Below are 14,227 nucleotides of genomic sequence, written 5' to 3'. Positions count from 1 at the left end.
CTCATCAAGTTAGAGGAGCCTAAGGTGTATCAGATGTCTAAAAGTACACGGAAAAAGGTCCAGCTATTTTGGGAGCAGAAGCTTAAAATTTATTCCAAAAGAATATCTAGAAGGAGAGCCTGTTTTCCCTGGATTTCTCCATAATAATTTAAAACCCACCACGAAAATACAAAGAAGGTAGAGGTGCAATAGGATTGCTCACCCATTAGTGTCTTTGGCCAAATATGGAAAAGCTTTTTTTAATTGGCACTCTGCTAAAGTGTGTGCTTCAAAAGGATCCTTAAATCACAGAAATCAACAGCACAGTTGTGCCAAACACTTCCCCTGCATTTTTCTTTTTTTCTAAACAGAGGACTTCAATTGCATGGAAAATAAATTGCTCGCTCTCTCTCTTTTCACCAGGAAAGAGATTATTAGTGAGGTGCAGTCTGGGGGGCCAGTTCTGGTGGCCAAAGATATATACATAGCCATGTCCTGCAGCTACCTTGCTTCTTCTGAATCCCAGAGGAGAAGATCCTGGAGAAAGCTGTGTGCACAGGGCTTTTTTAGACTGGGAAATGTGGGGTGTCAGGAAGGCTGCAGAGCAATGGAGAGGTGACATATACACCTTGGCACAAATGGAAAGGGGTAACACACATACACACAGAGACAGTTCATGGTTTCCTCTGGCACCTTGCCATCAATATTAAACTCAGAAACACCACTCCCAGAAATCCATTATAAAGCTGCTATAGAAAAACAGCCCTTTCTTTTGCAAGAAGAGAAGAGTTGGGGAAAGCAAAGTACAGATTTACCCACAGAATTAAGACTGACACGCTGTGAGCTTGAACAATATAGTTAAGCTAAGCACCCACAAGCAGACATTATCCCACATTCATCAACACTTGCTCTGCTCCTCGGATAAAAACCCCTTATTCTCTCTCGCACGCAGAAGCAAATTTTAAATAGGCTTCATAACAAGACGTACATCTAGAGTGGTGGAGAACACAAGACCGCGTCATCAATGCTACAAAAGCCATAAGGCTCAGATTTTTGCATTTCCAAGCCTACATTAATGTCACTGATCAATGCACGCTATGGCTTGACCATCTATGCCAGACTACAGGGGGACACGTAGAGAAGTTTAAAACAAATGCTTCTTGTACAACAGCAGGGCTCTTGCCTCGCTAATTAACATTCCAAATTTTGCAACTATCAGCCATCACTAGGAGATGCAATTAAAACAGTGCCACGGGGAAATGTCTTCCTTGGACTCCCTTTTTAATCTCAATACTCCTGTTTTTTACAGAGCAGAGAGGAAGAAAACTGGTTACTTTTTATTATTGCAAATCTCAACCTCTTTTCATGAAGCAGGACAACCGTGTTAAAGCAAGTAAGCCTGTACCGTAGTGTGCCAACTAGTCATGGATGGGTTTGGCTTGACTGAAATGGAAAGAGCATCAAAGGTCTTCCTGCTAGGCAAGCTTTGGAGATTCAGAATTATTCATAGGCAGGAATAAACCCTTTCCAAATCATTTTCATTTTTTTTCCTTTGAAAAAGGCAAGGCACACCCTTTCCACCCTGGGTTCTACCACGTTATGCCATGGCTGGTCGAATTCTAGTTTATCAAAATACCCATGATCAGTTGGGTTCGCATTACGCAGTACGCCACAAGCCACGATTCCCAAACTGTAATGCTTGGGTTCCAACAACACACAAAGTCAAAACCAGACATTCTGGTTTAACACAAGCTGTTGGATTTTGTTCCGAAGTGCACTAACTTTAGCACGTCTCCCCACAGCACTTTTGATGGCTGATACAAAAAAGTCCCCTGTGGACAAGGGGCTGTTGAAACTGTAAGGACTCAAACACCTGCCTTGTAACTCCTTACCTGGTAAAACACCTGGGCAATTTTGATCTTTTTAATGTGCAGTTGTTGTTATCCAATCAGTATGATTCAGTCTCCTTGAACGTAGCTAAATTTTGTTATACTGCCTGTAAAATTAGGCAGACTTTAATTGCCCTCTGATGAATCTACCATCAATTGTAATATTTCATCTCGTTTTGTTTGTACTTTATTTTTAATATGTTTTTGTTTGCAATTCTGGTCAGTGACCGTAATAAAAATATTCATTCATTCAAGTAGCTGATGATTTATTTCCAGTTAATGGGAAGGATTTTTTTTTTTTCTCCTATTCCCGCTGGCTGGGGGAGCCAGGCTTGTTTTCAGTAGCCTCAGTGGAGTTTGAGAAAAGGAAGGAGAGAGTGGCTGGGAACCCAACAGAAAAGAGGAGATAATGAAAAAGAAGTTATCATAACACAGTGGAACAGATGCATCTTCGACAGAGAAGAGGGAGCTGTTCAAAAGGGTTGTGCAAAGATGCTATTTTTTTTCAAGGTGATAGACAAGCTAAGGAAGTTCAGCTGAAGGATGGAGGAGGGCCAAATGAACTGCAAATGCATCTTATTATCACTTTTACATGCATTGTAGGAGGAAAGTTAAGCAAATTTCGAAAGCTTGCCAGAACAAGTCGAATATGGCCCAGCTTGATCAACACCACTTGCAGAAATTAGAGCAGGCCTGGAGGGATGTTGACTGTAAACACAGCATTAGACAGGTTTTGCAGGTTCAGAGTGTTCATGTTTCCAGGCTGACTCTCCCTAGCAAGCATGCAAGAAAAATACCATTGACGTGGTCCAGAATTCTTTTTTGGAACTCGCTAGAAATGTCTGAAGAGGTGCTTTTCCAGTTCGGGTTTTGCTCAACACACACACACACCACTAACGACACATTTGAGTTTCAAATAAGCTGTCCTACCACTAAGTCAACCTGCTGACCTCTGGGGGAACCCTCTGGGGGAACCCAACTGCATTCTCCAAGAAAGATGTCTTGAACCTCAAACGGCATCCCCATCTGTTGCACCTACTCTTCTTCCAACACAGCCTTTGGGGAAATGACCCATACCACTTCTGAGTATCACCACACCTGGAAAGCTTTCTCGAGCACAGCTTTTCTTCAGAAGGGAGCTATTAATCTTAGGATATTCTGTTCATGAGCCAGCCCTCATCTGTGGATTTTGGAGTTGGGTTTAGCTGCTTACAGACTGGTTGTCCGTTCATACCATGCTGATCACAGCTAATATGGGGCTAGCATGGTTAATATGGCCCAACATGCTATGGGACTCTAGACACTTTGATGGTCTGTTGTGGGAACTAGATCAGCACTTAATATGATGGATCAGCTGGGCATGGTATGTTCCACCTGCTGTATTCATGGATCAACCGCATACAAGTGCTGACTTGGGGTGACAATTTAATGCATTCTTGGGGGGCCCATCATTGTCTTGCTGCAGAAGAATGCATACAGTATGAGGCTATGCACAGGCTCCCTATTCAAGCTGGAACCCAGTTTGCACTACTGGTGATTGCATATAGAGCCCTCCAGTCACTAACATCCCAGGATCTGTCTATTCCTCCCTACAATTCTGTTCGTTCTTTACGTTCATCTGAAGAGAACCTTATTTAGACTCCTTGCTCCAATCTTTAGGGACCTGGCTTCACGCCTCTGAAATCAGCTCCCTTTTCATTACTTCTATGGAAATCTGGTGGCTTTTAGAAAGGGGTTAAAGACCTTTTATTTGATGTACAATTTAAGGCAGGGCCTAGTTGTTCCACCCTACTTTTAGATAGCTGACCATTCCAAGTACAATGATGTAAATTATAATGAATGTGTATGCTTTCCTATTCTAGGGTATTGATTCAAATGTATTGGTGTTACGCTCACTGTTTCAGTTTTAATACTGTTTCCTGGGTTCTGAGTTAACTTTATTGGATTTGTAATTATTGCACTCGTGCTTTGTTTTGTACTCTGCCTTGGTAAAGGCTGGTAATAATTTATTATTATCTGTATGATAATCTCGTTCTATCATTATTTGTCAGCCTGGGGATTCTCTTCCATTTTTCCTGCTCTGCTCCAAACTATGTTCCAAATCCATCAGACTTCAGCAAGGTTTCTTCCTCCCTATGATACCCAACCTGCTCTTTTCCCCAGGCAACCCAGGATCTGTATCACAATGACATGTATTCCAGAAAACATGGGATAAAATAAATCACAGTTTTCCACGGGCATGAAACTATCTTGGCATGAAAATTCAATCTAATGAGAGGAGAATAATTGAGCTCTTTCACTATGCTGAGAGGAAGTGGGAGAAAGTGAAAGGTTCACCTGAAAGTTGGAGGAAGGGCAAAGAATTTCTGTGAAAAAGCAGGAACTACTCATAGAATGGCAGCCTTGAGGATACATGCCAGAAATTTCCATGACTGCCAAAATTAGGTGCTAGAAGGGGGAGAGATATATTTATATGGTCAAATAAAAGAAGTCACCCAAATGGCTCTCAAAAGGGTCATAATCGTTGTGCACCGGCATTTCCATACTGCTAAAATCACTATAGAAGATACTCTTGGAAGGAAACGGTTATGTCTGAACAACAAGACGTAACACCTTGAATTGCAGGCAAACTGTGATTCCCTTTCAGTCTTGACAGCTGACAACAACTGAGCTAACAATGGCACATTGTGCAAAAAATGGTGCTCTTGAAAGGCAAAGGTTTCTAAATAAGAAGCACTTCTCTGATGCGCTGACCCAGTTTGCTCCTTCCTATTCACAGCAGGTATCTGACCACACAATCTATGTTGGAAATCTCTTTAGATCAGGAATAAGCAACATGAAGCCCACCAACACTACCTTCAGGGCTCAACGCTCTGCCTTATCTCTCACTTTAAAAAGCAAACAGCACCTTCTAGCAACATCTTTCTTTGCTAAGACATTTCCATCATTTCTGGAGGGCGGCAGACCCTTCCATTGTACAGACTGAAGACAGAAAAGTGTTCTGTAGAGAAGTGAAAAGTGCATGAAGGTGCCATAGCAGCTGACAACTACAGAAGCAGGGAAATTGAAAGAGATTGTGCATGTATAACCCACATCATGGATAACTGCTGAATTCCAAAATGAGTTTTACACATTCACCATTTCCTTCCTTCCTTCCTTCCTTCCTTCCTTCCTTCCTTCCTTCCTTCCTTCCTTCCTTCCTTCCTTCCTTCCTTCCTTCCTTCCTCATGGAAATTCTCACTGATAGAGTGTACATTCTTACACTTACGTAATTACAAGATGGTCAAACAGTGCATGTATCAATGAATGGTCTGCCTCTCACCGTACAATCATCTCTCCACTGACCTGTAATTTTCTTGGTATCCCTCACTTTCATGAAACTCCAAGAGAAACCATCAAAAGGAAATTACTTTCAGGGCACTCTTTCAGATTGAGATATAAGGTCAACCAGAGCCTTTCCACAAAGGAACAGCAAAGCCTAACAGGTCAAATTAAAAATGAGCAAAGCGAAAACAACAATAAGATCAACAGACAATCAAAATCGTAGCTGAATAAATATAACCCATCCAGCTGAAGAAAACCCCAGTGTATACATCAAAAGTCTGCCTGTATAAAAATATTTTCCCCAGCTATTCTAATGACGGAGATGAACCTCTCCTCCGTGGGCCAGGAGTTTCAAAACATGGGAGTCACCACCAAGAAATCTGGAGATATGGAAAGCATTTTGATAGTCTAACGTTCCATTTTTCCCTGGCGAAAGGGCCCAGCTAAGTCTACTAAGTCTGTACCTTAATGAGCATATTCTGACTGCCAATGCCAGTAAACCCACACAGGTGCGATTTTTCAAGCACATCCAGATTAACACATTTCTCTCCATGTTAAAGCTAAGTCTGTTTAGATTTTAAGGAATTAAACAGAGGGGGACAGTGTATATAGAAAGCTTTGGAGGTATTGGAACACATCAGTCCCACCAAATACCATTTGAGTGACTCTGTTATGCTTACGACAAAGACAAATGTACCAAAGACAAATGTGGAAAAATCAGATCCCTGCTCATTTGAGGCAGTACAAAAGTTCTCTGATTAAAGATGTTCTGGGAATAACCATGCCACCGCTTTCTGTTTAAGAAAATTAAGCACTTAGAAGTCTCTGGGGCATGGCATATGATTCTCAGCCAAAGTAAAGGAAGGTCAGCTTAGCCCATACCAATTAGTGTGAATGCTATGCATTTACTGTTTACTGGGAATATTCATTTCTATCTTTCTTGGAAGCCATGAATACTGAATAGCCATCAGCCACAATCAGATAAAGCAGCAAAAGGAAGACAAATGTTTGAGGAGTTTTATGGCACAGAGCATGACATTTCCAAATATAAAACCCCAGACATTATCCACAAAGCAATGGAAGATTTGCTTATTTGATTTATTAAATGGGGGGGGTGGGGGCTATAAATACTTACCGCACGTATATACAACGAACATCTCTTCAGAGCTTCCTACACTTAGCCAGTCAAGCATTCCACGATTCAGAAAATGAAATGGAACATAGGAGAGAAATATTATGGCCACCGACAAAATTATGATACATTTGAGAGAGTAAAGACCTTCTTATAGAAAAGGTCTAGAGATCAGAGTTGGCAGCTTGTTGTGGCAATGAAAATGACAGTGGATAGTTTTTCAATCTATTACAGGACATTATGGCTCAACCTATGCTATAGGAAACATCTGTGAACATTTATCAGGAGGGGAGAGTGAGGCTATATATCTCTGCTGTAAGTATTCAGGAAGAAACTGTTTCTAATTCAGGACCTAAAGGAGAACAAGAGCTTGTCTCAATCTAATTTCTCTGTTTTGGAATCTGTACCTTAATTTTAATAAGGTGGAATGATTGATATTAGGACAGGAGCCAAGACTGGTTTATGGGAGAAAAACAGGGGAGCTTGCTGATTTCACACACACACAGAAGAGAAGTTAAACTTCCCTGTTTTCACAGCTCTTATGGGATCAATGGGATTGATTTGGGGAGAGTATGTCATGGTGGGAGATCCTCTACAGTAATCAAGTCAACTAAAGGCCAGATTGGGTCCCAAAAGAAAGTTGACAGTATTACCCCTAAACCTGGAAGGTATTTAGGGGAAGACGAGCACTTTTGGACTCAAATCCGCTGCTGAAACTCTCTCAAGATCTTTCTCCATTCAGTCATCAACACCCCCTAGTGGGCTAAAAATCTCGTCTAGCCTTTGACAACTCTCATAACTTTGCATTGTTTAGTCTCATAACCAACACCCCTTGGAAAATAAATCTTGAGTTAGCTACGTCTTGAACCAAGAAAGACAGCATGTGGACTGCAAAATATCTTTTTTCTATAGTAAACAATCCCATGGTTGCATCTTTGGGAAAGACAGACAGTAGGAAAGAAACACAGTGGCAAATAATATTTGCTGATGAAGGCAAACTGGTAGCGTGCTTCCCAAAAACCATGAGAGCCGAAAGGGTAACTCCAGGACAAGAAGATGTAAAACGTGTCTAAAGAGGACAGAGTCATGAGTAGTTACTAATCCTGACAGTTCAATTTGGTTTCCAGAATCCAGAGTAGCACACCTTGAATATAAGGTGTTGGAGAGCAAGTAACGAAATGCAGTAATTGTTCCCATCCTCCATGGTCAGCCATTGCATAATCAAAATACTAGATTGGTTGGACCTACGGCTGATCCAACAGGGCCTTTCCAATAATCACATGTAAAAATTGCACCCATTGATGTTTCCATGAGAACCACTTAACTAGCTGAGCTTGAAAGCCAATGAAATCAAGAAGGAGAAGTTAACTCTCACTGAGTTTCCCATGCAGCAAATGAACAGAAGTTCAGCTACATTAAGCCACAAGTGGGGAAGCTTCAGACATTTCTGAACTGCAACTCCCAACAGACCCAGCTAGCATGGACAATGATAAAGCATGCCATGGGTTGCCGTTCAATAGCATCCGACTTATTAAGCGCAGATAATGTAGACACATAAGCATATCTGCCTGGAGATTTTAGTGGGAATCAATACTGACATGTTTTAAATACATGAAGTATCTAAGAAATTCTGTCTTTAATTTTAAAGGAAGGGTCTAGTCTTCGAGGTTGAAACCATACACATAAAAAGGAGAAACTGTTGAAGAATCCAGAAACAAGTCAGACGTTTCCCATACTTCTAAAATCCTCCATCAAGCTAGCTTTTCTTTCTTTCTTTCTTTCTTTCTTTCTTTCTTTCTTTCTTTCTTTCTTTCTTTCTTTCTTTCTTTCTTTCTTTCTTTCTTTCTTTCTTTCTTTTCTTTTTTCTTTCTTTCTCTCTCTCTCTCCCTCCCTCCCCCTTCCTTTCTTCCTTCCTTCCTTCCTTCCTTCCTTCCTTCCTTTTTCTTTCTCTTTCTTTCTTTCTTTCTTTCTTTCTTTCTTTCTTTCTTTCTTTCTTTCTTTCTTTCTTTCTTGGGGGTGACTCAGACATTCCTTTTCTGATTTCTGCATAACCACTGCAATAATAAGGCATTAACACTTCTCCCTCCCTCCCTCCCTCCCTCCCTCCCTCTTCCTTCCTTCCTTCCTTCCTTCCTTCCTTCTTTCCTTCCTTCCTTCCTTCCTTCCTTCCTTTCTTTCTTTCTTTCTTGGGGGTGACTCAGACATTTCTTTTCTGATTTCTTCATAACCACTGCAATAATAAGGCATTAACACTTCTCCCTCCCTCCCTCCCTCCCTCCCTCCCTCTCCTTTTTCTTTCTTTCTTTCTTTCTTTCTTTCTTTCTTTCTTTCTTTCTTTCTTTCTTTCTTTCTTTCTCTCTCTTTCTCTCTCTCTCTCTCTCTCTCTCTTTCTTTCTTTCTTTCTTTCTTTCTTTGGGGTGACTCAGACATTCCTTTTCTGATTTCTGCATAACCACTGGAATAATAAGGCATAATTTGTCAGACTAATTGGCATGTGTCAGGCTAATGAATGAAACACATAAAGCATCTCTCATGCAAATGAAACACAGGAGTCGGCGTTCCCCATAACTCACAACGTATCTTCAACAATCCTTATAACATCAATAGCTCAGAATCTCAGCATCCTCACACATCACCCTGTAGCCTCCCTAAACACTAAAAAGAAGCTTGGGGTATAATTTAAAACAGCTTTTGAAGTCACCTTTGCTGAAGCTATCCTTCTTCCTTGTATCCTGAAGGGGGAAAGACCAAAGGTAGCAGGAGTTGGTATTCTCTGGACTTTGTGTGCTGAATCCAGTGCAATGGAACAAGGAAGGGATGTCCTCCACCAACTTGCTACAATAAGGTAAGATTCTGTAGGAATTATAACCAGGAAACAGCATTTGAGTTTCTTTGAAGGGCGCTTGCTACAATAAATGAAATGTAACAAGCACCCTTCAAAGAAACTCAAATGCAATTACCTTTGGTCATCTAGATACTCAGTACATTTAAAGGACACTGTTTTTATGACAGTTTGCTACTATATACCTGACTCAAATATAGGACTATAGTCCAGGTAAGGCAAATACATTCATCTGCATCTAAACCTTCTTGCAGTATTTAGACACAGTTGCAAAAACAGGGGATTACAACCTGTTGTCCTCCAGATGTGGTGGAACTCAACTCTCCACCAGTGTCAAAGGGTCGTGGAAACTTTAGTTAAAACATCTGTTGCCTTCTATAACTGCAGTACCTAAAGAACTTTCATAGAAACCTTTGGAAGCCTTAAGTAAAGGCTCCCAACAGGACCCAAAAACCTCTGCCGGTCATTCATGTTCATACAACAGCTTGCTATGTGAAATTAAAGGAAGCCATTAATTTGACCCCAAGTTTCCTAGTAGCAGTCGGTAGCAGCAGGAAGCCAGACCAACACATTACAGGAAGATTTTGAGATGTTTGCTCAGAGATCAACAGCCTACTTTAGCAGTTCTGCCAAAGATGTGAGACTCTGTCTTCTGGTCACAATATCTTAAACGTTTCCTTTTCTGGGGGAATAACAAGTCGGCTATGATCACACACAACGGCCTTGACAAGATCTGGCAAGCTTATCCTTTGCTAGAGCAAAAGGCACAATATTGTGTTGTCTGCCTCTCTTTCTTTCACCACTGAGCCCTTAAAAGCGTGCATCACAAACATAAGAAAGTCAAGAGAAGCCCTGACAGCCGTAACAAGAATAAGAAGAACAGACAAAAATGTATATGCAAGCCATTTGTTATAGCAAACTCGCCTGTCTAGCAACTTCTAAAATGTTACCATTCCATTCCATTCTTTTTATTTATTTATCTATTTCTTTCAGAGTCTCCTCAACAACACACTGCCACTCTCTGGAGTGTGAGATAGTTTGCTTCAAAGAAATATGTGTTAGGTTTGCAAATCTTGTGGCAAGAGCCAATGAATTGGGGAGGGGCAGGAGGAGAGAGAAAAAAAGAGCATGAGGAAGTTCAAGATGATCCTTCAACTGCAAAACAAAGAAACCCAATAATAAATCACCTCAAAGCAACAGAAACGTGAAAATAACTCCCCTGCACCAAACTGATCATGGCTAATCTCCAGAACCTATGCAGGAATGGATCTGGTTAAGAATTGGATGGGAAGACCACCAGGGCACTCCAGGACTATATGCTAGTCAGTAAGCCAAATACAAGGGCCACCTTCTTGCTACCAAGGAAACTACACAGTCATGTAAAAAGAAATGCAAAGAATTTCCCCAAATGATGGCATCTCAAAACGTGCCAGCTGCAAGGTCTTGCAGATGAAATAACTGCTAATAAAAACCATGATGAGCTAAAGAAGAGAACTGTTACGAATCCTCCCCAGATGCGAAGAAGAAGCAACGCGTGTTATCAGAAGCAAAGCGTGTCAACCCACAGTGAAACATCTGAGGCCACCAGAGGCAAAGAAGCATAAAAGTTGAACAAAATATCCATTGGTTTCACGCTTTATTTTTGTCCTTTGCTTTTTTTCTTTTGGCAGTTTTTAAAAGAATCTGCTTAGGAGTAGATGAGGTCATCTCTACAGTGAACTTCCATGCCCTTCACCTTAACTCTAGCAAGACATCCCATTCTATGCTCATTCCTCATCCCCTTCTTATCTATGGAATATGAGTATGAGATTTATGCATCTTGTCCCCCACACCAGCAGACTTTTCCTCCTTCAATGATCTTGTCTACAATGCATTTGGAAGAATCACCACCTCTTTCCCCACCTAAAGATGTTGTACAACTGTATTCCTTTCTCTCTCACCAACTGTATTTGTAAACCTCTATTTGCTTCCCACTCAATCCCTCCGCTCAAACTCTGATGCACCATTTCAAAAGATGTCCTTTAAAAAAAACAAAACTCAACTCCAAAGCTGATTGATTCTCTTTTCACCATATTTGCTACCGCTAGTTGGCTTGTGATTTCATGAACTGTGTTTGGGAGTATGCAGTGGCTACGTTAGATCTTATTATATTGCTGTTTTATTACTTTGTATTGTTTTGTTTTCAGTTACATGGCCGTAATTGATTTGTGCGCTGCCCAGGGAACTGTGGTACTTTGGTGATCTAGAAATGCAAGACATAAATCCACTCTTTTCTGCGAGAACACAAAAATCCTTAAAAAAAAAAAAAAAATCCTCACGGGATAAGTAGGATTGTTGGACCTACAAAGTTATTTTGCATATGCCAGTAGCTCTTGAATGTTTTATTCTCCTTCCAATCACATCGCCCAGGCAGTTCAACTTTGCTGATCTTCGTATCGCCTCGGCTCACTCCAAGTAAACCTCACAGAGTTTGACCTGGAGCGTTTTTGCTCTTCTCTCTGCAATTTTGAGTATTGCAGAGCCCACCCATTAGAGTTTTCAAAGTGCAGCCCATCCTTGTTACATGCTGAAGCTTTCCAATCTATGTCACACCCACACCCCCTTGCATTGTGGGAAGGGCACAACTCTTTTGCCATACATTTTGGAATTATCCTCTTCTGAACCAGGCATCTCCCCCAGAGTCCAATCTCTTCAAAAGCGAGTTTGTACAGCGCCTGGCACGGCAACTAAGGATGTACTGCTGCTTGTGATCCTTGCCATGTTTAGGCAACTGGGACAGAGGAGCGAAGGGCAGTCCAACCACAGGTCTGCCCATGACTGGAAGGGGACACGCTTGCAATCTTGGGCTCATTCCTTATTGAAGAATGCCGAGTTTAAATTCAGAACATCCTTCCAATTCTAAGTCAGCTTTCTCTTTCAAGTTGTTCGAATTCAGTCTCCCTTCTCTCCCTCCCACACCTAAGAAAGTGGATCTCCTTGGAGTTCTTATGAAGCCTGGACGGATATCATCCAACATCTTTCATCCCCACATTTAGCTACACTTCCTTCCCAGTTTCCATCCGGGGGACCTCTCTTTTGGCTATCCTTGCAGGGGGTGGACACAAATATCCTTAATTATTTCCTCCAAGAACTGTGAAGTCAAGGAGGGTGATGGTTAACTTGCAGCCCACCCCCATGACCCCTTAAAATTCTCCTTTACAAAAATCCCCTCTCCCATCCACAGGAGCCTTCTTAAACCTTTGGGAAGGAATCACATAGTTATTCTTACTTTGGCACACCAGCTTTCCTTAATTTCTAGGGCCCCATCCCAGTTGAGGACGGGTGTGCAGAATGCTTGCTTACTGTTTCAAGTAGGGATGCTCTCCCCACCCCTCACTTAAATGCACACATATTCGTGGCCGGGGGGGGGGGGGAGGAGAGAAAGAGGGGAGAATTGTCCAGGTGAGAAGTGTGGGATTAGACGGAAGGAGGGGTTGAACAGAGAGGAGGGGACAGCAACTGCGGAATCGGGTCCAAGGGACAGGAGAAGATGGCTAAGAATATAAACACTGCCTTCACCCAGCGCACTTCATCCTTTTACGGTACTGGGCACCATCACGTAACCAAACGGATTGGGTTCTCGCACCTGCCCAGCGGCTGGGGGAATCTGAAACAACCAGCCCTGGCCAGCTGTGGAGAAGCAGTCGCCCGGGCTTTCAGGGACACGGGTTCAGCGGGTCGCGTGAAAGCAGCCCCTGAACCTTGCTTTCCCTCTTCCTCCCCGCAACCAAAGGGGCTGGCTTCGGACAGCAGGCGAACTGCCCAAGGACGCACTCCGGGCGAAGGCAGCCTCTGGGTCTTCTCCACAAGCGAGTTCCGAAGGGGGGCGGCAGGGCAAAAGCGGGTTCGGCCGGCCGGGGCAGGGAGAGCCCCCCAGGAGGAGAACCGCGGCCGAGGGAAAAGGAGGGAGGAGGGAGGAGGGTCCGCGCCCGCCACTCGCTCACCCAGAGTGAAGAACGGGAGCTCCGTGTTGTCCAGGTCGTCCTGCACCGCAACGCGCCCGGGCAGTTCGCTCCGTACGAAGAGCAGCAGGCGCGAGTCGCCGCCGCCGCCGCCGCCGCCGGGAGGCACCGAGCCCGGGGCGGCGGCGGCGGCGGCGGCGGCGGCAGATGCTGAAGACGGGGAGGCGCCGGATCCGCCCGGGGGGCTGCCGCTGCCGCTGCTCCTGCTGCTGCTCCAGGCGAGGTCGCTCTCTCGCAGCACCGGCAAGGTGGACACCGTCACCGTCTTCTCCCGGCACGGGCTGCTCCCGCCGCCGCCGCCGCCAGCACCCCGGCCTCCGCCGCCCGGGCTGCCCCTGCCCCCGCCGGCCCCTCTGCCTCCGCCGCCCGGCTCTGCCTGCGCCGCCGCCGCCGCGGCCGCCGCCGCCGCCACGGGGCCCGGCCCGCTGGCCAGCAGCAGCAGGAGCGGCAGGAGAGGCGGCGGCGGCGCCGGCGAAGAGGCGGTGGAGGAGGACGAGGCGGAGGCGGCGGCGGCGGCGGCGGCGGCGGGCGAAGGGCAGGCGGCGGCGGGCAGGAAGAGGAGGAGGCGGCGGCGGCGGAGCAGCGGCGAGGCGCGCGGGGCTGCCATGGCGCGCGGCAGGCGAGGCGGAGGAGCGGCGAGGCGGAGAAGCAGGCGCGGAGCCCGGAGCAGCCGCCGCCGCAGCAGCAGCAACAGCAGGAGCCGCCTGCCGCGCCGCTAGGCAGAGCCCACCTCGCCTCGCCTCGCCCGCCCGCCCGCCTCCTGAGCGCCCGCGCTCCGCCCCCGAGTCAGGCTCCGCCTTGCTGGGGACCCGCTTTCGCCCCCCGGCAGGACGGCGGCGACGGCGGCGGCGCTGCGCTCGGAGGCTCGGGCCGGGCGGCGCGCACCACCCAGCTGTTCTAACTTTCCGCGGCGGCTCCGTGCGCGGCTCCCCTCTCGGCAGGACGAGCCTCAGAGACGCGGCATCCTCGTTCCCGGATTGTTCACCCAATTGCCCGTCTTTTGGGGGTCCCCGCGGCCGCCCTTCCCAGCCCTTCGGAAGCTGGAGCCCCTCTCCCCGCG

General features: G+C 45.2%; 1 protein-coding gene across 3 annotated transcripts in view; it reads right to left on the bottom strand.

The window, feature by feature from the left end:
• ASTN2 (astrotactin 2) overlaps positions 1 to 13,875 on the bottom strand; it is a 274,360-nt gene extending 260,485 nt beyond the window's left edge. For all 3 annotated transcript variants that reach the window (XM_088146943.1, XM_088146944.1, XM_088146945.1), the window contains exon 1: positions 13,150 to 13,875. In XM_088146943.1, the coding sequence (XP_088003069.1) occupies positions 13,150 to 13,774 (625 nt within the window). In that variant the 5' untranslated portion in view covers positions 13,775 to 13,875. The remainder of the gene's footprint in view (positions 1 to 13,149) is intronic.
• Positions 13,876 to 14,227: the final 352 nt, after the last annotated feature.

Source organism: Python bivittatus, unplaced genomic scaffold (genome assembly GCF_059951505.1).
Source record: "Python bivittatus isolate LINGU-HERP-01145 unplaced genomic scaffold, Pbiv_v1 ctg000160_np1212, whole genome shotgun sequence".
Classification (NCBI taxonomy): Eukaryota; Metazoa; Chordata; class Lepidosauria; order Squamata; family Pythonidae; genus Python; species Python bivittatus.
Note: the sequence above shows the minus strand (reverse complement) of the source record. Positions and strands in the feature narration are given on the sequence as shown.